Genomic DNA, 24370 nt, shown 5'->3' on the forward strand with positions numbered 1-24370 from the left:
GCAGCCCCCTCCACATCCTATTTTTCTGTATATCTGCCTGGCCACAGCACAGCCCTCCTGAGCCTGCTCAGTGGCTGAGTGCATGCTTGTACACACAAAAATGAAGTGAGTGCGGCCTCACAAAAACCTATGCATCTTTGATTTAGGCTGTAAGGTACAGCTCTACACTGCCTTCTCCCTGACTTCAGACTAACCCAGCTAACTACCTGTCTCTAAATCACAAGCTGTTCATTAGTGCCACAAACTGCAGTTACACAGTGTCATATTTAGGTGGGTAAAATGAACTAGGATTTATCACTACAAGCAGTTATTTTCTCCCAGTCTAGTCTACCATCATTCTTTACTGTTTTAGTACATGCTATTCTAAAGCCATCTTTTTTTCAGGCCCCCACTATTTTTATCTTTATTTTCAGCTTCTTTTTCCTCCTTTCTAAATCACTGCCCCAATCACTCTTATCCTTCTTACTCTCCCCCTTCCACCTCCTTTCATTCTCTTCCCTTCTGTGTTCGTACATCTAATTTAGATCCTCTGGAAAATCTGACTGTTCCACTCCACCTTACAAGATTTAGGCTTAACCACATAAAATTCTGAGACATATTATACAGGCTTGCTTGGACTTGGGGTAGAAGAACTTGGTTATATGGAAGGAGAAGAAACAGGAAATAGATACAGAACTGACACATGCTTCTATGAAGGGCATTAGGGAAATAATCAATGAAGGTTTCCTATTAAACACAGAAGATGGAGGGGGAAGGAGGGAACATGAGATGTTTCTACTGTGATGCAGTTATAAAGGAGGCACCATAATGGCCAAGACAAGTGTTAACACAAAGGTATTATGTCCCAGGGCATACAGAACATGGTCAGTAAGCACCATGCAAACATGCATCAATCTGTTCATGTATGGTAGGAACACCTTGAATCAGGAGTGCTGAAATATTTTTAACATCATTGTCTGAACAGGTCCGGCTCTCTCCCATTTTCTTTTCCTTTTATTTCGGACCTGGATTTCTTTATATATAAATTGGATTTCCCCCCCTTTACTATAACTCTGTCATCCACTTTCACAAGCCCACACATGAAGTAGTACTATCAGAGGTGAGCTGCTGGCTGATATTAAGCAAAATGAACTGGTCACCACCCCTCTTCTCCTCCAATCGCTACAGCTTCAGAGTTTGTGCTTCGCCACTAGTCTGGTAGTTCCAAGAAATCTTACAACATGCAGAGAAGTCTGCCTTGAGTCTGCTATGGAGAACTGCTATCCTAGTTCTCGTTTCCAGTTTTGTTGGGATTACACAGTCACAGCAGCATTTGACCCTGATTTCTTTACGCTCTTAGCTAACCTCTGTAATATTTTACAGTTTGTAATATGTAAATTCTTTTCTGGGTAATAATTCATGCATAATAGTAAGTAAATATTCACTAGATCTCACAGAGCACTGGCCAGATAAGTGTTTATCTGAGCATAACTTTAATCTCCTTTCTGCAATACATATATCTCTGCACTATTTAATGTCCATGCCATCTGTGTGTTGATTCTGGAATGAATGAATGAAAGGTCAGACAAAAGAGCACAAAATATATTTGCATAGGGGGATGCTCAGAAGGAGAGCCCTGACAGGGCCACCTCAATTGCATCTTTTTGCTCTTAAGTGCAGTTTTGCCATGAAAGAACATGTTGTCACCCAAGGATTTTTTCACTGACCTCATCTGTAACATATCTCTACTATGTCAGGGTACTTACCTTAGGGATGAACTTTGTACTTAAGACTCAGGTTTAATTTTACAAAGGTAAAAAAATAATTGCAGGAGCTATGACTCAGTTTCCAGCTGCCTGCACACATGATATGTTCAGGTGAGGAAAGTGGAACAAGTTCAGTTGTACATAACCTGTAGGTCTGAAAACTGATAAGCATAAATCAAAAGGGGGTCTATGGGCATAATACAGAACCGTATGTAGTACTGGTAATGGAGGTGACATGGAAAATACATATTTAGAGAGAGAAGAGAGTCACAGTTTGTCACTGCAGAGCTATGCTGTCCTCATGATTTAGTTTAATCACATTAAATATGACATGACCTGGAGACAACTACTTCCACTATGCATTTCCTAGGGCTATTGGTAAGACTTTAACAGAACAATGCTTATTTTTGACAAAACTCTTTTGTAGAGTTTCAATTTTAACTTGAAAAATCAGTAACTTGATTTTTGAATTTACTAAGTCCTATCAACTAGTCTGATTTTTTAATAAGGACTGATGATTAAAAGCACTGCATTCATTCCTGAGCGATTCACAAATGGCATGGACATTAAATGCTGCAGGGATGAAAATGTCAATGACGAAAATTAACTGTAGGCATAAAGTCTTGTACTCAATTTTATTAGAGAAATAACATTATAATGTTAATATTTTTATGCAGCTGATATTATATACTACAGATTTCCAAAGTAATTTAGTTCCAGACCCAGGCTGGTACATTGTGTGCTTTACATAGGACCCAGGCTGACTTTAAGTACCTATGTGCAACTGCAGATCCAGCAGACACAAAGCTTATTAGGTTTCTTTCATTCAGCACCTCTGCAAAGACCCCTAGGCACCTAAATTTAGGTTTCTGTACATGGCTAGAACAGCCCCAGGCTCAGCCAAATTCCTACCATGCTCTGTTATGATCCACAAGGGGGATGGGACTCCACCTAAGTTCCTAGAGAGGCCCAATCTTGTTAGATACTGTCAGAGTACACCTAACACACACTGACAGCACTGGCTTCAGTAGACAGTGCAGCAATTTATCTTTTTTTATAACCGGTTAGTGGTTAAAGCGCTCACTCAGGAAGTGGGAGACTGGGATTATAGGCCATCCAGAGTTACAGGACCAGAAGACGAAGAAGCAAGAACTGTTTATGCATTTCAGATTAAACTAGTGGTTCTAGACCTTTATTTAGATTTGAGGCATCCTGCATTAGATTCAAGGTACCTGCTAGAATGTGTCAGCTCCTAGCTTTCACTTGTTTTTTGACTACGGAAAAATATTAGAACAACTGTTCTGTTGCAAATAATTTAGAAAGACCACAACGGGTCAGAATGTTTTTAACATTGTGTTTGAAACCTCTTGGTTCATCTTGTGAATCATGTGTACGAGTTTGCTCCTGAGGGCACCCTTAAAAGAATATAACAACCTCCTGGTTGAGAATCATTGCATTAGACAGCCTTTGGATAAAATAAAAAAAATGTTCCTGAAAACAGGGATCAGACTTCAGAATTCCTCCTTCTTCACTAAATGGCCTCATCATCATTGAGCCATAGCATCAGGCTCCCTCCTGTTCGCTTCCTTCTGCTCCCATGACTGCTGAGATGTCCCAGGCTCATTTTAATAGTGGGGGAGGGGAGGAAAAAGGGGAGCAATGGGAGCTTTGAGCCACACTAGGACCTGGTGGTTAGGGTACTCTCTTGGAGGTAGGGGAGGTGCATTTATATCCTTCAGGCTGAGGAAGGCCTACAACTTAAGTTTCCCCACATTCAGTGCAAGTGCTCTAATCACTAAGCAATTATTCAAAATGTGAGCATCCTTCCCAGCTACTAGGCAACTACCCTCAGCGGAGGTCTGTACATACTAGAACTCAAGGCACTAGAGACATCTAAATATGCAACCTTGACTCAAGCACTATGCTCAACATACCCATGTGCTTTGTGTTTCCTACTGAGTATTGTACATGGCTTAGCATATAGGCAGTGCAAATTGATTAACTCTCCCCATGTAGGCATTCCTGGCACCTACCCCCATCTATTTGGGGCACCCTCTTGGGCAAAGTGTCTATGAGGCTGATCTTGTTCTGGTTCTAAATTGATATTTATCATGGTACTGCTACCATTCTCCCACCTCCCCCACCCCAAGGCCTACAGCTCATGAGACAGATCTGGCCCACAAGGGAGCCTTGGCAGCATTCCAGCTGTAAGGGCAGAGGCTGGCAGTGGCACCAGCCACCTAGGACCCAAACTGGGTTATTTCAGCCCACCACTCAAAGGCACTGTGAATCTCTGCTTTAATTTAATTTCACTTTCCTTCCCCACCCCGATTGGCTCCATTCCTTTTTTTAGATCATTCTCTCTTTCCTGCTTCTCATCTCAAAGCTTCAAATCTACCTCACTTCTTCCTTCTAATCTTCTATTTATATAATTCGCCCTCATTATTTTCCATATCTATTTTTTTTCTTATCTTTTGCTGTTCCCTTTTTCTGTCTCTTCACAATCTTCCCCTGGCCTACCTTGGAAATGCAAGGATCAGTACTTGTACCCATTCATCTTTTACCTTATACTGTCTTCCACTTGCAGGTCTTTCTCTAAGTCGTGTCCCCCTCCCCCCCACACTGCTGTGTTTTTGCTTAAAGTGGTTTAAAGACTATTAAGACTATGTAGAAACCATATGGACACAGGGGGTGTGTCTACACATGCAATTAATGCGACTGAATATACTCCACTCAGTTTGAGCCAGAGTAAACTAATCCCAATGTCACTGTCTACGTGTGTTTAAGCATGGTAATTTACTGGGCTGCTGGATACCACTTGCATCTGACAGAACTATCCAGTAGTACAGTGAATTAGTCTGCTGCCCCCCCAAGTTTTGCACATGTGTAGACAGTAATGCTTTACTGCACAGCAAATTCATCTACTGCACAGTAAAGCATATTGGGCAGATGTACCCAGGGGTTCCAAATGACTGCTTACTAGCTAAATTAAAACTTAAATGTTTACTATTAGCAGGGATCCTGGTTTTCTCCGATTAAAAAATCCACCATTTTCGGATTAAAAAAAAGTAACCCAAAATCCATATTTTCCCATGATTAAAATGAAACAACACTATATATCTATCAATTAATGGTGTTTCATTTTAATCATGGAAAAATGTGGATTTTGGGTTACTTTTTTTAAACCAAAACTTGGGGAATTTACTTTATCAGAGAAAACCAGGATCCCTGGCTATTAGGTTCTAGTGCTACTGAAGATAAGAAGTCCCACCAGATAGCTCCCACTCACCCATCACTCCCTACTTTAAGCCTATCCCCAAACATCCCCTTGGTGAAAGCATATGGTAGCATGAACTGATTTAGAAATAAGGTCACTTTAATCCAGGAGTGGGCAAAATGCTGCCTGGGGGCCAGATACGGCCCACCAGGCCATTCTATCCCGTCTGTGGGGCCCCTAAAAAATTTAGAAAATTAATATTAATCTGCCCTGGGCTGCATGAGGCCCCCGATGGCTTGCCAAAACTCAGTAAGTGGCCTTCTGCCCAAAATAATTGCCTGCCCCTGCTCTAATCTGACTCAACAAGGGAGAAGGGGTTCATTAATAATTCCAAAGTTACAATATAATCAAACAGCCACATAAGAATTGTGGGTGATTTCTGGAAGTACTAGCAACTCCATATGATCAAAACATCACTGCTGCGAAAGGAAGAAAATAATCCTGACATTTTATTCACATTTCAGAATGTTTATATTTTTCAGTTCTTGAAATACAGTAATTTATGAAATTTCTGAAGTCATCTATTAATTTCTTAAGATGCTAATGGGAAACCAATTATAGATCTACATAATTAAAAAGACATCAGACATGACTGATGTGCCCCAAGTTAATTGCTGAATAAAAATTTTCTAACACTTGGTACAAAATATAGCATCTAACAAATTTCCTGTCAGTCTAATTTTTACATTTGTGAATCCATGGTGTTCTAGTAAACTTTGGTATTCAGATCCACTTCTCTCTTTTCCCTCTGTCTGCACAAGCATGTTTAAAGACTGCAGTAAAGCCGTGCCTCTGTTCTTCTTCTCATCATCCAACACCATTTCAGACACCAGAAGACCACAGCCTAATTTAAAACAAAAGATGCCAGAATTCTAGTCTGTGATTAGATTGAAAAGAATTGCAGATACCATGAAAAAATGTAAAAGGTACAATACTAGTAGCATTTTCAATTATTCACTCACAATTTTCTAGACTAAACAACTATACGCAATCAAGCTATTATATACGTTAATCCCTTTAAAAATGACATCTCCTCAATATCAAGGGGGTAAATATAACTGGTTATTAAATCACATTTGAATCTCTCTCCTCTCCTAAGGCAGACATGTGCTGGACCTGAAGTGAAGGTTGTGAGAAAAAACAGAAGTAACACTTGGTTCCTATTTTCTCTGAAACAGCCATTACTTAATATTTACACTGTAGTAGTGTCTAAAAGACAAATGGATGGAGGGAAGTATTTTGCTAGGTAGCGTACATACAGAAAATAACTGTTCTATAGAAGCCCTCTCCACTTTTGCTGTGGGGATCAGGCTCATTGTGCTAAGCAAAGATCCTTAGAAAAATCCCCAATTTTCTGATTTTAAAAATGAAACACCACTATATATATATTAGTGATGTTTCATTTTGATCATGGAAAAATGTAGATTTGGGTTATTTTTTTTAATCTGAAACTTAGGGATTTTTTTTTAAATCAGAGAAAACTAGGATTCCTGGTGCTGAGCCAGTGGTTCTCAATCTTTTTTGTACCAGGACCTACGTGTCAACATTGATGGCCAGTCCTAACCCAGTACTGCTCACTCACAACCTACTCCCCCCCCCCCGAGGCCGCCAGTGTGTAGGGGGAGAAGGGGAGGCCCATGGGGCCCCCCCAAGTAGCCCCTCAAAGGCTGGAGCTCAGGCAGGCTGCAAGGGAAAAGCCACGGTTTCCCACATTTTTCTCTTTTAAAGGAGAATCTATTTTTAAAGTGTGTTTGTGATCCTTTCATATACTCTTGCAACCTGCTTTTGGGTCATGACCAGGGATCCTGGTTTTCTCTGATAAAAAAAAATCCTCAATTTTTGGATTAAAAAACGTAACCCCAAATCCACATCTTTCTATTATTAAAATGAAACACCACTAATATCTACATCTATGTTAGTGGTGTTTCATTTTAATCATGGAAAAATGAGAGATTGGTCAGATTGATATAGACTGGGGAGTTTTGCCTTCCTCTGTGGCAAACGGCATGGTCCTCTTCCTGGGATCCCCTGGACACATTCTAACAACCTTTATAGCAGAGCCCCTCCTTTACTTGTTTGAGTCTTGTCTTGTTCCAGGGCTGACTGTGTAGTTTTGCTAATAGGTTAGATGATGGATTCATCTAGGATGATCCTGCCTCAGGCAGGGTGTTGGACTAGATGACCTCTTGAGGTCCCTTCCAGCCCTACTTGTTTATGATTCTATGAGAGTATTTATTTGGCCACATAGCCTCTATGGGTAACAGACAATGTATGAGAAATCTTTTTCCTCATATCACAATTTCTCTCTGCCTCACTGGCCAAATTCAAAATTGCTGCTCCTGATCACATAGGTTAGATTATCATTTCTAAACAACTGAGCTTGCTTTGACTTAAAACAGCTGAAGCAACAACCTGGACAGGAAGACATGAACAGAAAATAAACTAAATTTGTTAGGGGGAATAACTTCAAACAACAGGGACACAGAAATGCCATCCATAAAACCTTGACAAAATATAGTCAAGAAATAAATACACTGCACCCTGGGTATGATGCCTGTATATTGCAAAAGCTGCGCATTTTCATTTCAATAAAAATGAAGTTCTTCTTTGGTGTTGGCTATGCAGGAAGTAAACTAGATCCTCATAATGGTCTCTTCTAGTCTTAACAGCTATTAACCCAGATTGTCATGGCTTGAAGGCAGTAAGTCTTTCAGGCAGTGGGTAGAAACACATGTATAGGACAGTGGCAAAAATGAATTTTAAGTTTTCACAGCTGACAAAAACAGCACACATTTTGAATGCATTAAGATAAAAACATGTGCAGTGTGTCCATTTAATAGACAGAGAGAAAGAACACCAAAAGAGTGATATTGAACAAAATATATGATGTCTCAAGTAAAAGAGGATGATGACCTATGTGTCGGTACCACTTCAGATCTTCTTACTAAGAACAGCAGCTAATAGTGGTATCAATTTCAGCCCAATTTGTTTTAAATTTGGTCACTCAGGAAAATGCACATGGTAACCATCATCTCCTTGCTACCTCAACCAGACTAAATTTGGACTCCTGGGCTGTGTCCAGATAAGCATGGATGTGTTTCTCCAGGGACGAGTAGCAGCAGCACACCTTGTGCCACTACAGTTTATCCCCCAGGAATGCCTGTGTATGTAGCAGCTTAGCCCAGGTGGGGCAGGGGAGGCTGGGGCCAGCAACTTTACTGGGGGCCTCCTGGGGCTGCAGCCATGGCAGGAAGCCTGGCTGGCAGCCAGAGTATGGCTCTGGCCAGCCAGGCTCTAATTTTGGATAGCATGCCACTGATGCCACATGCAGTTTTTTGACCCCAGGATTTCCCAGGGTCAAATCCTCCTCCTCCATGCTGCAAGGTAGCAGTGCAGGGAATGCCTGCGTGTACAGTCTGTGGCACCACATACCGTACGTCTGAGCTTGTCTGGATGCAGCCCTGAAGGTTTTTTATTTTTGGCTCCAAGCAGCTGGAGTCCTCTGAAAAGAAAGAACGATACAGTAGCTTTGTACTGTTGTTCCTATCAACTACTCTAAGTCCTGTCATCAACTATAACAAGGGAAAACTACCACTAAATTCAGTGGTAGTAGGTTTTGGTTGATCAACACTTTGGTTTGGGGATGTCAGTGTTTCTTGGTAGGGAGGGTTTGGACACGAAAGGACAGGCCTTCCTGGGCAGAATATATTAACTCTTTTCCCAGAAATAAAGTCTTCAGTTCTACCCTTAATGCTAAATAAGGCAACTGGATGTTGGAAAACACTAGGGAGAAGCAACCTATGGCATCAAGGTGATGGTAAGAGAGTCCAGAAACTTCTCTGCTGCCCATCCAGCCCAAGAATCAGGTAACAAATCCAAAGTTGAAGTGGAGGCCAAGAAAAGGGAGATTAACCATTAGACCACCCTTCCTAAACTCTGACACTGGTCAACTGATACTGAGATATCCATCACCATAACCCCTTTGATCTCCTTGATAGAGAAAATATTTCACTTCTGCAATGGAATCAGTATGTATAATTCAGTAGAAGTGGAAACTGAAAAAAAGACGATATTATGTTATCACTTAAATCACACTTCACTCCCTAATACTCTTTTTCCAATTTCCCTGTCTCTACCCCTTACTTTAATCTTATTGTTTTGCCGATCTCTTCCACCTTTTGCACTAATCCCTTTGGTGTCTCAGCCACAAGGAAATCATTAACCCATTTTTCAGCACTGTATTTCTTCTATGCTGTTTATAAAAGATAATGGTAACTCATTCCACACTCCAAAATGGAATTCAGACAAATGAGCTGAATTCAGATGAACATGCACATGAGATCATATATACAGTTACATTCATGTCAATGGGTGAATCGCATCATACCAACACAGGTATTCTTCAGTCCCATAAAGCAATTTACCAAAACAGCAAGAAGAGAACAAACAGGTTTTATTGCTGGTATCAGTTCAGACATGTTTTTTCCCCCCCAACATAATCCCTCATTACAGGTAATTAAAGTCTTCCTCATCTTGAATGTCCCCAAATTATCCATGAATATAATTATTGTTCAGACAGCTTTTTCACAATAGAAGACAACTTTAAGACCTAGTCATTATATCAGCAGAGAACAGACACAAAGTTCTTTCTAGGAAGCTGCATATTTACGTCTGCAATTTGTGACAGACCATCTGTCTAACTTCTCCCCAATTTGGGATACTTAAACTGAACATACAGTCCTGCCCAACTGCTTTTACCATGTCTAATTTTGAATCTGTTGTGCACATCATAATTCCAGGAATTCATTAGGAATCTTGGGTGCAGAGTGGGATTATGAAAAGCAAGTGAAAACATTACTGATGTCTTTTCCCACTCTGCTTTCTGAAAGGCAGCAGTGCATCTTTTGTGCTTGTCAGCAAATATCCCTTGTAACAGTGTGAGCACGCTCTGACAATACAGACATCACCCGCAGTGCAAAACGTATTTTCCTGCAACCCTCATTAGCCACCCTTTGTCAGACATTCAAAAGTAGTTAGTGAAAATTATTTCAGATGTGCCAGTTGACATAGAAAGCCACTTGTTACAATGGTGTCACGTCTTTGCTAAAATGGATGCTTCCAAGGTAAGTTCTCTATTTTTTTAAAAAAAAACTTAGTATTGATGCTCTTCTAATGCAAACGCTTAGTCTCAATAAGTGAGTATGCAATACTCAGAGGGTTCTGATTTAGGTATCTGACAGTAACAGTATTACAATCCTGGTGCTTGCCTGCATCATCAATATGCTGTATTTAACAGAATTAAACTTCTATTTGTTGCAAGAATAACACCTGAAACTTGTTGGTATGATGTCTTTACTGGAATGAGTCCTATTTAAATTTATACCAGTTAAAAGACAGAAGTAAGACTTTTTTGCACTAGAGAGAAAGGAGTTTTAGACTTGTCTAGTAGCTAGACATTTTGAAAGAGGTCACTTGGTCTTTGAAATGCAATGCTTGCACTGCTTAGACCAGCCTTGCAAAATATGACTCATTTACTGCTAACGGTGAATAAAGATTCTTATGTGGAAGAGATTGCTTGGTACAGTGGTGGCCAACTTTTTGGCAGGAATGCCACAAATGAACTCTGCGCCCTCTATGGGTCCCACCATGATCCCTTTCCCCTGACTGCTCTTTCTGCCTCTTGCCCTATACTACATGCCCAATCTGTTGCTCTGCTTTTCCTTTTTGCCCCATTTGCTGGTGCCCTGTCTGCCTGCCGTAGGCCACACATGTGGCAGGCTGGCCATGCCTGGAGTAGTACAACGTGACAAGTTTTTACAATGATTTTGCGTGGCTGTACTACAGATTGTAGTATGACCCCTATTGATAAGGCTGACTCACCAGCTCACCTTTGCCCTGCTCAGTGCTCAATGAGCAAAGTAACTAAATTACTGACAGGCATTTATGGTACAAGATTAACTTGAAAAGACAAACTCTGCCAGACAAATCTATGTAATTGTTGCCCTTGTTCATAGAATCTTTAACAGTTGCTGAGCTTGACTGTTTAGAGCAGGCAGAGCCTCCCTTTCATCCTGGCTGAGTGGGGATATTGCTATGGAAATCTGCTGCAGTGAGGTCTGAAGTAGACTATTGTCTTAGGCGAAGCTATATTTGAGAGGAATGATTCCGGCTCTCAGTTTGAGAATGCATGTGTTGGACAACTCACTTCTAGAATTTATGAAATTGCGATTTCTAGAGAACTGCAAATCTTCAATCGACACGAAACTAGTGACTTGACAGTTGTGTGGGTTTTTCAAAAGTACCACAATGCCCAAGGAGCAGGTGCACAGAGTATTAATACCCATCTCAAAATACCACCCTTTGTTTTGTTTTTACTTTTGGCTGCAAAAAAGACATGCATCTCAGGGTTAAATCTCCCTCTTCTACTTCTGATCCAAACAGCAAAGGAAATTAAGGGTGGGGAAAAGATCACCAACACTTCAACACCCCCAAGTTTCCTTTGCTGGTAAAGTTGTTTCAAAACACTCTTTTTGTGAAAACAAACAAAATGGCTGATAGCAACTAAATATGCTGCTTAGTGAGGGAGAAAACTTCCTTTAGTTTTAAACAATTTTCCAGAGAACTGCAGCCAAAAAGTGTGCTTACAGTTCACATAGACATATCCAGGCTAACTTGAGTTTTTACAGCAATGTAGTTGCTGCAGCAGCAGAGAACTCACCTAGGCTGCAAAACCCACCCACGCAGCTGGGCAATTACACAATGCTGAGCTCTGTGCTGCTGGAGCTACACAGTTGTCACTTTATAGTACGGGCTGCATTTCTGGATGGGATACAGACATACTACAGACCATTAGAAATTTCATACAAAGTTCTTGACATAGTAGGCAGTTGGCAAAACAAAGCATACTAGCGGATGGTTAAAACATGTCGAAATTATCAAAGCTTGGTACCTCAGTTATTTGTAGCATAAAAAACTAATGTGAAGAAAGTTTTCTGAAACCCAGAATAGCGTCTAGAAAGTTTCCTGTGATCTTTATTTGTACACTGGTGAAGCCATATTTTTCCAACAACTGCTTATATTCAGAGGCACTTCTCTGCTTGCCTTCAGTCATACTGAGGGACTGCAGTAGAGCTCTAGGAGGGTATATCTTCTCTTTGTTGAGAACAATTTCTGCCACTAGCAAGGCACTTCCTGCATTTCCAAAACAACCAGAAATGGTTCAATAAGATATACTGGTCTTCAAAACATTGACAATGTCATTTCAAGCACTTATAAACAGCAGGAAGTGTTCCTAATGTTGATGGGTTTTACATACAAACTTTTAGAGGGCATTTTCTTCCCATTTAAAGAAACTCTACCAGGGTGAGAAGAGACTTATTTTGTTGTTGGAAAAAGGGGATTGTGGAGCATTATCTCAGCCAACCCCTTCAGATTACCTCCTGATTTTGTGCCTGATGTTTAGCCTAATTTTTACAGGAACCAAGCTATTTCTTATTCATTTGTCACAGACTGGTTTGAGCCAAGAAATTTATTCCAACATGGTCTTGCAGGACTGTCTTGAGGTATTCTGCATGGTCCAGATAAACACCTACTTCACAGAAAAGTGTCCAAGCCACTAGAGAGCCACATTTCCTTTTAGGATACAGAATTAGTATAGCATGCTAGATGGTTTGGCCAGGAGCAAGCATTCATTTCTAGTGGTAGAAATTTTGGAGAACTATCCCCCCAGAAGAAGTAATGTTTCTGGGAGAAGGAGTAGTATAGGTGCTCAGTCTGCAACTGCCCTCTCTTCCCTGCTTCTTGTACCTTTCCCAGACTGGGGTGATCCCGGTCTGGGGAAGGCATGAGAAACAGCGGCTCCTCTACTCCTCCCATTTGTGAAAGAATGAAGCAGAGAAGAAAGCTCCCTGCACTTCCCTAAATGGGACACCCACCACTCCATGACTCTCCTGTAGAACAGTAAGGTAGGGGAGTAGGGCAAATCCCTTCCCCCACCCAATCCTCATCTCATTAGTCCCCTGCATTTTAACCAAACTGGGGTGACCCCAGTCTGAGGAAGGCAGAGAAACCTTTCCCTGTTGCTTGACTCCTGGCAGGACCATGAGGTGGCATGCAGTAGCTGCTCCCCACACCTTCCCCAGACAAGGTGACACCAGTCTCAGGAAGGCACGGGGACCATTTCCATGGTGCTCAACTCCCCAGGGAGAAGTCTAGTGGCAGGGGAATTCTTTCCTGTGGTAGAAACTCCCCCATAGGAGAAATCTTTATTACTGAGAGAGGGAGATCTTTCTTCTGCAGAAGGCATTTTTCCCCAAAGGAAAAACTTGATGAATGCCTGTACACTTACGGTTTCTACATGAAGCACAACAATTTTCCCAAAGAAATGAAATGCCTGTACATGGCTCATTTTATGGTTGTACTCTTTATTATCTTTAAAAGATCTTTTATGCCATGCATGGGATATTACAGTGCACAGGGGAGGTTCATATATTGTGTTTTATATATAAAAGAGGTACTTTTATATATAGTGTTTTATATATAAAAGAGGTGCTGTGGCTTAGTTGGTTAAAGCACCTGTCTAGTAAACAGGAGACCCTGGGTTCAAATTCCAGCGGTGCCTTGAGGATTAATTTCATTAGCACCCAGAATGACAGGCACTTTGTACATTCAGAGGACAAGCAGTCTCTGCCTGAAGATTTCACAGAAGTCCAAGTTTTCTAAAAGTTTATGCATATGTTTTAATTAAAGGAGCATAAGTAATTGCATCTGTTCAAAAAACATTCGCTGTTATGCACAGGAAAAAAAATGCACAACCTTTAGTGTCTGCAGTTATGGTCTAAGGCACTTAGCACCATACTAAAATTTCTGGGATAGAGATACAATCAAAAATAGATATATTTATATATTAACTTACAAAGCTATACAGAAACAAGTGCATCATTTGTATAATGCATGCACTGAAGGCTTTTTGTTTCTTTGTCTGTTAATATGTTGTGCCATTATGATATGCAGGAAGGCTTCTGTTTTAGGATAGAGAAGAGAAAGTTGACAGATTCAAGCATCTTTAATTGGCAATTGTCATAAAAGTTCTTAAAAAAATTTCAGGGTATTAAATACCCTATAACCTTAAAAAACCTCACAATATGAAAAAAATTCTTACCTGGTTTGCAAGCAGCTGATATTTTGCTTAAGAGCATGTGAATCTTTTCATCAGTCCAGTCGTGTAGAATGCGGGAAAGAATATACAGATCTGCTTCTGGAAAATTATCTTTGAAGAAGTCACCTGTAAAAATATGTATTTGGTAGGTACAATTCTACAATGCACACTGAAAACTGTTCAGAGAAAAAACTGTGTATAGTAAGAACTCTGTTTGCGTACAGAGTGAGTGTTAAGATAGCTTAGGATCCATTTAGTTTCAGTGCATATGGGCTATGGACTTTCTGCTCTGTTTAGCAAGTCCATGGACAATTTTAGAGACAGAAAGCAATCTTAGTTTGCATCCTACAATAAAAGTAGACCCAATGGAGGTGATAGACATGGTTCTCTGAATGATTGAGGAGAACAGCAACCTACATTTTGGGAAGCTCAGAATTGGTGAAATCAAGGTTACAAGGACAAGTTGTCATGACTAAAGACTTCAGTGGAGGTAAACTAAAGGAAATGGAATATACAGAAGATATTCTAATTTTCAGTTATAGAAAACAGATTCATTAACATGAATAATTTATGGACTCCTAAGTCAAAAAGAAAGGTGGCATTTACTTAACAATACTCTTGTCATCACCTAGTTAATTCTGCAAATAGGGAGTGCCTTGTCAAGTATCCCAGTGAAGCCCCACTAGTATTACTTAGTTCATCCACGTTCCCTACTCACAGCCTACTTTTTTCTTCCGCTTATCATAGAGGACTCTGCCTTATGTTTATCTTTACTTGTACCAAGGTGTAGGCTCTACCTACCCTACTGTGGGAGTCAGCCAAGGTGACTTATGCTGCAGTGCCTTATGACTGGCAATACCAAAGTCCAATAATTGCACTTACCGGATGTGAATGTCACTGGAGCTGTATGCTGTCTGACAGGTTGAAAGTGAGAGACATTTGCAATGACTTCTGGAAGGTCAAACACAGTCACCTTGAGGTTTGGGTATTTTTGAACCAATTCATTAGCCAGAGCTCCAGTACAACCTGTGGAAATTAAAAACAAATTAAGGGAAAAAAAAAACCACACAAACAAATAAACAAAATATCCCCCTTGTATTAGCAGACAGTTTAAAGCTTATATTGTTCTTTACTACAATTCTGTAGGGGAAAGAAGGCAGGTGATAGTCTAGGGGACACAGCACTGTCAAAAGATTTGGGTTTTATCTTTTACTTCACCACTGACATACTGGGTGACTGGACAAGTCAAATCATTTAGCTTCTCAATACTCCACTTTCCTTTTTCAGAAATAGAGATAACGGTACTTGCCCCGTTGACAATCTACACATGAAAAGAGCTATACAAAAAAAACATTCATTATTATGGTTTTTACAAGGGCATTTGACAAGTGGAATGTGACAAGTGCTATCCTTATGATGCAAAGAGTAGGGTCTCCAGCCTCTACTGCAGAAGTCCACTGGTAAAAGCAGCTCTAGCCTTGCAGTTTGTGTGTTTACACCTCTAAAGTGCTGGGACATTGATAGGAACAGCATTCCTTCTTATGCTGCCATCTACAGGGCTCTGAGGTAATACGCCCCAGAGAATGTCTGGTCCCCAATTTGATGCCCTTGTGGACTGGAATTGGTACATCCTAGTTCTGAGCTATGGGAAAAAAATAAACACAAAAAACAAATGCCATGCAAGTGTGGTGGCTATCTTATTTTGTTCAATTTGTAATTTTACTCACTGAAAGCCTGAAATCTTTTAAAAATTCAGTGGACATTTGAAATTTGTTCCACTTAAATCTAGGACTTCCACAGTGCTTTCCAATAGTAGGTCTCTAAGTTCCTTATGCAAGCAATTGAACATTTTGCAGATTACAGAGGTCAAGACTTTTGGAGATGATTAACAATTTTAAGTATCTAACTCAAGACGTTTTAAAGGGGCTTACTTTAAGAAAATACTAAGAAGAAAGCCACTGCAAAACATCAAGTTTGGCACTCAAAAATGTTGCACTATAAGTAAAATCACTGATCACTTCTGAAAAAAAATCTGAGCCTAAATGTTTTGTGAAGATTCCAGAATAAGATTCCAGTGGTAGGTTTGAAAATGGAACTATCTGGTCCTTTAACTGCTGGAACATAATGTTACCCATTGGAAAACACTTATTAGCTGTACTCAAAATTATTTTTAAAAAAAATACTCAACTTCCATGTCAGCTTCATTCTGGCACATCTATTAAATTTTACAATACAATGCCAACCTAATAATAACAGAAAACCTATCAGTTAGAGAAACCAATATTTTTAGAACTTAATTAAATAAAGAAAATGGAACTGTGATATGATTATTTTTCATTGGCATGTTGGTAAAACACTACCATAGGCTTACCTCCTAAATCACAGGCAGATCTAAACTGGGAAAGATCAAAAGCTGTTGCCACATCTTTTGCTGTCAATTTGGCGATACTGTGCATGGCTGCCATAAAACGCTGCTTAACTTCCATACTCTGGTAATAAGAGTCCTTAAAAAAGAAGAAGTCAGAATTAAATAGATGCCTATCCAAAGCTGTAGGTGCTTCTTTATTTATTTAATTTTTTTTTTGGTAGATGCACAGTTAACACTACAAAGATTAATTCAGTAGGATGTCAGCCAGCAACCACCTCCAACCAGCCCTTTCTATCTCTTCATTGCTATGGTAAGAATATCTTTGAGTGCTTTCCAAAATCCAGACTATATGTACCTTTTGCTACATCTCCAAAAGGACCACCACATTCAGTTGAAGTGCCATATAGACCTCCCTAATTATAACGAGGGAGGACCAATGGCTCTGTTGCTTGAAACTACAGCACAGAAAAAGCATGACAAACCTTCTGATGCTGACAAGAAGCCTTTTTAAAACAAATAATATACCTTCATATATTAAATTAGTAACCATAATTGTATAACACCTGGGATAGCCAGGTGTTTTTCTATTGTACGATTGTTTTCAAATCCTTTGCCATTATTTTGTTTTTTTGTTTCCTACCAGGCTTCCAAAATGATTTCTCTGAAAAAAGAAATACCTTTTTTGGGGTTTTTTTTTGTCAGCAGGACTTTTCTTAGCAGGCAGTGTGCAACTGGAAGTTACACAAAGAAAATAAATACTTTAAGTGGTTTCCATAAGCCCCAAGAAGACTTTTAATAGTACAATTAGAGTAGATTACAATGTTGTACTTGTACACAGTTTTAGACAGTTTAAGGTAAAAAAGAAAAAAAAAGCTCTAAACTGCTTATTTTATCCAGATTCCTGAGCAGGTTTTGTAGCCAGCACTGAACTTCATGTGGCTGTGGCTACACCATTATCAGCATGTAAGTTAACTAGCTGAAGAATCCCTACAAATAGAGGTGCACCAATACATCAGTCCGTATCATATCAGAACAGATAAAAGGAAAATTGACATTATTGGCAATTGGCTTTTATTCAGTGATGTGGCCAATAATGTCACAAATAAATGCTGTGTGCCTGCACCCAGGCATGGCATGCATGCAGCCAGGAGTACAGCCCAGCAGCCTGGAGAGCAGTGTCTGGCTGGTAAGTCTGTTGGGGGAAGAGGTGGGGGGGAAAGTAGGTGGTAGGTGGGTGGGGGAGACTGAGGCCCCTGCAGTGAAGGAGAGAATGGGGCTGAAGGAGGGGCAGGCGCTGCATGTCCACAGGGCACGGGGGGAGGGAGAGGGGCAGTTCCCCATATCTGTGCATGGGGCAAGGGTGGATTTTTTATGTGAAAAGTTCATTTCACTTAAAAGTGAAACCAATTTCAAGGCCTTACACAGATTCTGTCCTAGCTATTTTCCAGCCCTGAAGTCAGTGGGAGCTACTCAAAACCTAGGAAAAATAGAAGCTGTGAATCCCATCAAGCCAACAAGCTTCATCATCCTCCACTCAAATCGACCAGCCTCCACCACACATGCTGCTACATGCTCTTTGCTTCATGCCCCAGTCATAGCACTCTTTCTATCTCAAATGCATAAAAAGCAAGATAAAATATAGCAGAAAAATGTCAGGGAAACATCCTTTTGGATTAGGGTACAAACAAACAAGGACATAAACTGAAGCTACTTTCTGACCTGCTAAACTGTGTTATACATAAGGCCTTAATTACCATATTTAACTGAATCCAAATTGAGTTCCACCCCCCACCCCACCACAGTCAGTATGGGGTAAATAGCTCTTATCTTGGATTCAAGTACAAGGTTGGGGGTAGGCAGCTGCTGGAGTTCCTACTGTGGACCCAGCCCAGGTTTGGGGCTGGCGTTAGGCCCCCAGAAGCTGCATGCTGCCTCTGCCCCTTATAACCTTGTAGTCAAATCCAATCTGAGGGGCTTTCTCCCCCATCTCCAGGCATTCTGATGGGGCAAAAAAACCCCTTATCTTTGATCCAAGTAAATTCTTATATTATAAAAGCCTTAGTCTGTCGGTCTGTCCATAACTCTTTATTCACACTCTTACTGGCTGGCTGAAACAGCCAATCAGAGTGCTCTAAGAGCATTGAGACAGGAGACTGCACGGTAGAGCACTGCCATGACAACAAGGACATGGGAGGAGCTGGCCTTGCTCCCCCACTACGAGGTGACGAAAAAGGGTGAAGAGAGCAGACCAGCCCTGAAGTGGCAGGTGGGGAGGGTGGAAGGAGAGGGCCCATTCCCCCACAACCAGAGAGGAAACAGGGTCGGGGTCAGACACGGGGCTCGGTCTCTGTGTGCACCTTCCCATAATGGCGGCTCAGCTCCGAAGCAGCCCTGAGGTGGCAGCGATGGAAGCAATGGCGCAGGGGGGGACAAGGCCAGTAGCACTGGCCTCTCCATCCCCCCACCCACCTGAGACAGTGGGAGGCTAAGGGGGGGGGAGGAAATGGGCCCGTATGCGGCTCAGCGGGGGGGAGGGGGAGCAAGGGGAACAAGCACCAAACGAGAAGTGGGGGCTGGGGATAGACATGCTCCATCCTTCCCTGTGTCCACCCCACAAAGAATGGGACCAGTGGCAGGATGGAATGGAGGACCGGACCCGGATGGGGGTGGGGTGGGAGCAGACACAGGGCTCTGTTCCCCCCCACCCCCCATCATTCTTGACAGGCAGTTGGCTAGTATAGTATAAATGAAATGGGAATGAAACAAACACTTCAAGGAACAGCTGAAGCACAGAAATCCATAAGTCTTCTAGAATCAATGCAAAGTAAGTTTATCAACACAGATAAAAATCAGGGAAGAGTATATATGCAAATCAAAGCTAATTCTGAACTCAGAAGCAGAGTAAAGGTCAGATGTTGTCTGAATAACATTACATAAATGGTAAAATATTTCATCTAAGCAAAGAACCAGAATTTTACATAACAAACTTTCGGCAAAGCAGCAGTATATCTATATTAGCCATTGCTTTTGGTGACTATATAGTGACATCCATTTTTTGTGCCCAAGTTTAAAAAAAACCAGGAAATAATATTCTAAGAGTCCTAGTTAATTATGACATGCTCATTCTACATTCTCAATCAAGTTTTTGGGGTGCTCTGATTTCTTGGACTTAAAATTACTTTGATTAGTGCACAGGTGGCATAAACATAAAATAAACACCCAAGCCTTCATTACCTGAAATAAGTTCTCGGATTTTTTCCCAAAAGCCCGATAGTTCTGCATGGTTCCCTCTTCAACAGCAGACTCCAGATGTGTAAAGAGAGGCCAAAGATGGTCATTTGAGTGGATAATGTAGCCATGAAGTGAGTCCTCACTGTCTGATGCCAGATATATGTTTGCTGAATCTGTATTACTGTAACCTTAACAGGAAGGGAACAAAACAAAACAAAAAACCCTTACAATTAGTTTATGATGCTAAACATTTAACTAAAAAAAATATCCAATTTTCTGCTGGTATAAGTTGGCACAGCTCCACTGACTCCAGGAGCTATGCAGATCTATCTATTTCAGCTGAAGATCTGCCTCTTGATTTGCATAATTAAAGTGAAAAAAAAGATTGATACAGTGTAAAGCATACATTTGATTTTCATTGAAATGTTATCTAAATTGCAGCAAGTTCAAACACAAAACAGTTATTTGCATTCAAGATACCATTTTGTGTTACAGATTTAATGAACTAAGACTTATTAGGAGGGGTGCACCGATAAAGATTTTTTAGGCCAATACTGATGGCCAATTATTAACAAGCCATATCAGCCGATACCAGTCAGATTGCTGATATGCTGTCCAGCAGCTTGGAGAGCAGCGTCTGGATGGTAAGTCTGATGGGGGGGGATGGGGCTGGGGGAAAGGGTGAAGGGAGGCAAACTGAGGCCCCCATGGTGAAGAAGGGAGTGGAACTGGGGCTAGGGCAGGATTAGGCACTGCCCAGCTGAGATGGGATGGGGCGTGGGACAAAGCCATGAGCAACTTATCCGGAGGGGTGCGGGGAGGCAGGGAGTGGCTCCTGCCTCTACATGTACCCCTGGGGGAGGCATTGGGAGCACATGCCCCCCTGGATCTATGTGTTGGGCCAGGGCTATGATCAGGGTGGGTGGTGGCAGTGCAGGACGCATGGGGTTTGGGGGGGCTACAGCAAATTTTGGGGTGTCTGTAGCCCACCTCTAATGCCGCCACCACTCACTTGCCCTGAATGCAGCCCCAGCCCAACCCCCCGCTGGAAAAAGCCCTGAGCCTGCAGTAGCAGCCCACCCTTGCCCTATGCACAGATCTGGGGGCACACGCCCCCCATACCTCCCTCAGGGGTGTGCGAAGCAACAGGAGCCATTCCCTTTCCCTCCCCATGCCCCCTGGACAAGCCCTGCCAGCTGAAAAGTGCCCATCCCTGCCCCTTGTTCATTCCCTCCCCTCACTGTAGAGGCCTCGATCTGCCCCCCACACCCTCTCCTTCTTCCATACCCCTTCCCCCTCACAAATTTAACGACCAGATGCTGGTCTCCACACTGCTGGGCTGCATTCTTGGCTGTGCGCAGTTGCGGCTGCATGCGTATACATGGCATTTAATTGGCGAGTTTATCAGCCACATCAGCCAGAAAAAGCTGATTGCCAATAATGTCAATTTTCCTTTTATCAGTGCCGATATGGTGTGGACTGATGTATCAGTGCACCTCTACTTATTACTGTGGTGGGCTTCTGTTCTGGTTCTTAATGTGTTCCCAGGATATTTTCATTTCACGACCACTCCTTTTTTCATGAAGATTTTGAAACCCAGTGAGCATCACAGTTAGGACAGCTAGGTTCACAGTTAGGGCGGCTAGGAGCTGGAACCAACTTCCAAGGGAGGTGGTGCTGGCCCCTACCCTGGGGGTCTTTAAGAAGAGGCTGGATGCCTACCTGGCTGGACTCATTTGAGTCCCGTTTCTCTTTTGGGGTTTTTTGTTGTTCTCCCGCCCTGGCAGGGGGTGGGGCTAGAAGATCTACTAGGTCCCTTCCGACCCTTAATCTATGAATCTATGAATCTATGAATCAAATACTATCCAAGCAACTATAGCATTCAAAAGTCCTAATCAGGGTTGGGGGTAGGATGGTCCTAAGCAGTACTGAGCTATGCACTGGCCAGGCATGGAAAAGAGGATTGGGGGCTTCTCTCATATTTTAGTCCCCAAAGCTAAGTGGTTATGAGTCTTTTTCTGCCTAGGTGAATGCCCTGTTATAGGCCCCACCTTACAGGAAGGTTTGAACCTGAACCTCTAAATTGCCAGCACAGTGCATGAACTAGCACACTACTAGTTAGGCCAGCAGTCATCAAGGTTTTGGAGCCATGGGTCAAATCAATGTAGGTCAGGTGCCAGATGGGCTGGTGCTCCCAACCATGCCCACTACTGCTGCTTCTCCCCACTGGCCGGCCAGGACAGCATAGGCCAAGACCCCACCCCTGAGAAATGTCTAGAAGCCCAACCCTCCTGCTTTCTGGGCTGGTATCCCAAGCACTCAGCTACTGGAACTTAAATTCCTCCTCCTCATACCTGTTACTCATGGATTTCTGCCCATCTATGTTTTGTAAACTTGACATACTTGTTCACAAAGGCTAGGGACAGAAGGTACACATAACCCAGTGATCAGAAACTGGCTTAAACTTGTAAAAGAACATAAGTTCAGTTCACATAAATCAGTTTCAAAATGGCTGAAACTGGTAAACCTGGCTGGATGTAATATCCAACTTAACTGACTTGGGTCAAACGGGTTTATGCAACTGCTGTCCCTGAACCCTTCCTGGTTTAGGTTAAACCAGAGTCCCCTAGCATCCCAGCATGCTTTTCAGCCCTGAACTGGGCTACACTGTCTGCTCCAGAGAGGAGGGCTGGCCCTACCCCTTGGCTCTGTAGCCAAAGCAGGGGAGAGGGAATGGCCAGACACCAGCCAGCATGGCCCCCTAAGGCAAAGGGAGCAGCTTATTCACCCCTCCCTCCCCTCTCTCACAAGGGTATAGCAGCCAGGGTCTACCTGGCCAGGGTGTAGCAGACGCTGTGATGTTCCCTGTCTGCAGCCTCAAGCAAATGGGGAGAGGGAGGTGGATTTAAATCTCCCCCTCTGTCTCTGGGCCCACCAGTAATCCTGGCCCATGGAGCAGCAGAGCAGCCCTCATCAACCATTTCCCCCACCCCCCACACCAGTGGCAGGGAAGGAAGCTTAGCCAGAACCAGGTGGCATGGCTCCTCCATCTTCATGCCTAGCCAGTGGCTGCAGCTGGAGCTGTGGAGCTGAGCCGGGTGGTACTGTTGAGTGGAGGCAGGGGCCCAGCCTGGACTGGGCCACGGGGCTGGGCCCTTCACAACAGGCTGTGGCTTGGGTCGGGGCCACAGGGGATGCCCGGCCAGATTGCTCCCAGCTCTCTGTGCCCAAGATGGGCAGAGATGTCATAGGGCCACAGCCACTAGACAGGACCCTTCCTAGTGGCTGCGGCTCTGCGATAGCCTGGCCTGGCAGCACAGGCATGGGCTAGCTGGCTAGGGGGCTGCCCAGAGGTGCCAGTGAGCCCCAAGCCCAGCAGCTGCCTGCCACAGCTGCTGCAACACCCCCTGCCCTGTGCAGCACCTGGCAGCTGTGGCTGCATTACAAGCTGAGGGTTGGCCAGGGCCCAGGTGGGTTGTTGTGCCCCCCTTGCTTCTAGCTGCTCCACTGCTGCTGCTGCCCTGCCACGCCATGCTGGGTGTATGGGTGGGAAATTTCAGCCCAGCAACTTCTACCCAGGGCACGGAGTTCCAGCTCTAGCCCTGACTGCCTTTAACCCACTGCACCCACCCACAGGGCCTGCTTATCGCGCAGGCAGAGCAGATAGAAGGCAACTGAGATCTGAAGCTGGAGTTCCATACACTGGGTAGAAGCCATGGGGCTGAAGCTCCCCCTGCCCTCAACAGCACTATGTGGGGCCACACGAGCCACAGCTGGTGGTCAAGGGAACAGAACAGCCCTGTCAGGTCCGGCCAGCTTCTCCGTGCCCCCAGTGGCTAGTCCCTGTCCCACTACTACCGCTACTGCACTGCTCCAGGCAGTGGGGGGCAGGGGAAGCTTTAGCTCGTGGCTTCCACCCAGCGCATGGAGCTCCGGCTCCAGCTCTCAGCTGCCTTCTACCCACTCTGTTCATGCAGTGCGATGAGAAGCCCCTGTGGGTGCAGCTGGTGGAAGGCAGCTAGAGCTGGAGCCAGAGCTGGCCAGAATTTTCTCAGTTCATTAACATCAAAATCTCACGAGTTGTTTTTGTGCAGCTCTACAGTAAAGATAGCTAGAGGTAGAGCACTTGCCTTTGGAGGTTCTTCCTCCTCCTTTTTCCATTATGTGATTTATTCATTCACAGTTAAGCTTCTTGTGATCAGCATTTTACCTTAGGGCTTTCTTTTTTGTTTTTCCTACAAAAAAGAAATAGCTGAGAAGGTTCTCAGGTGTTTCCTTTGTGGGGCATCTTTTCCAGGTTTACCACCAAGGCAATGTGTATGCAAAAACTTAAATTTTGCACTGCATAATTTTAAGGCAGATCTTTTAAACACTGCCTGTTTGTTTCTTAAACACTAGCAATTTATAACTGCTGAACTGAGTTGCTAAGTATAAGATGGCAGAGTCTGAAATTCTTCCCTCACTTGTATCCATCCTATTTAAATAATTATTTTTTTTACTAAGGTCACATTCAGCAGAATTTAGCTCCCCATTTTACAAATTCTAGTAATGAAACCTTACGCGACCCTGAGGAATAGGTATTAACACTCATG

General features: G+C 42.8%; 1 protein-coding gene and 1 non-coding gene across 4 annotated transcripts in view; one reads left to right on the forward strand and one right to left on the reverse strand.

Annotated features, from left to right (window-relative positions):
- Positions 1 to 5450: 5450 nt before the first annotated feature.
- Positions 5451 to 24370, reverse strand: part of ASMTL (acetylserotonin O-methyltransferase-like) — an 86872-nt gene continuing 67952 nt past the window's right edge. For 2 of the 3 annotated variants that reach the window (XM_019524207.1, XM_019524206.1), the window contains exons 9-13: positions 19782 to 19966; positions 16551 to 16683; positions 15062 to 15205; positions 14183 to 14305; positions 9459 to 12213 (exon numbers count right to left, since the gene is read on the reverse strand). In XM_019524207.1, coding sequence (XP_019379752.1) covers positions 11996 to 12213; positions 14183 to 14305; positions 15062 to 15205; positions 16551 to 16683; positions 19782 to 19966 — 803 coding nt within the window. In that variant the 3' untranslated portion in view covers positions 9459 to 11995. Of the gene's footprint in view, positions 5867 to 9458; positions 12214 to 14182; positions 14306 to 15061; positions 15206 to 16550; positions 16684 to 19781; positions 19967 to 24370 lie in introns of those variants that run through there. The other variant, XM_019524208.1, reaches the window with a different exon arrangement.
- Positions 13569 to 13642, forward strand: TRNAT-AGU. The gene has a single exon. It is a non-coding gene; the product is annotated as a tRNA-Thr (tRNA).

This window comes from Gavialis gangeticus, unplaced genomic scaffold (assembly GCF_001723915.1).
Source record: "Gavialis gangeticus isolate Ggan-Ray unplaced genomic scaffold, GavGan_comp1, whole genome shotgun sequence".
Taxonomy (NCBI): domain Eukaryota; kingdom Metazoa; phylum Chordata; order Crocodylia; family Gavialidae; genus Gavialis; species Gavialis gangeticus.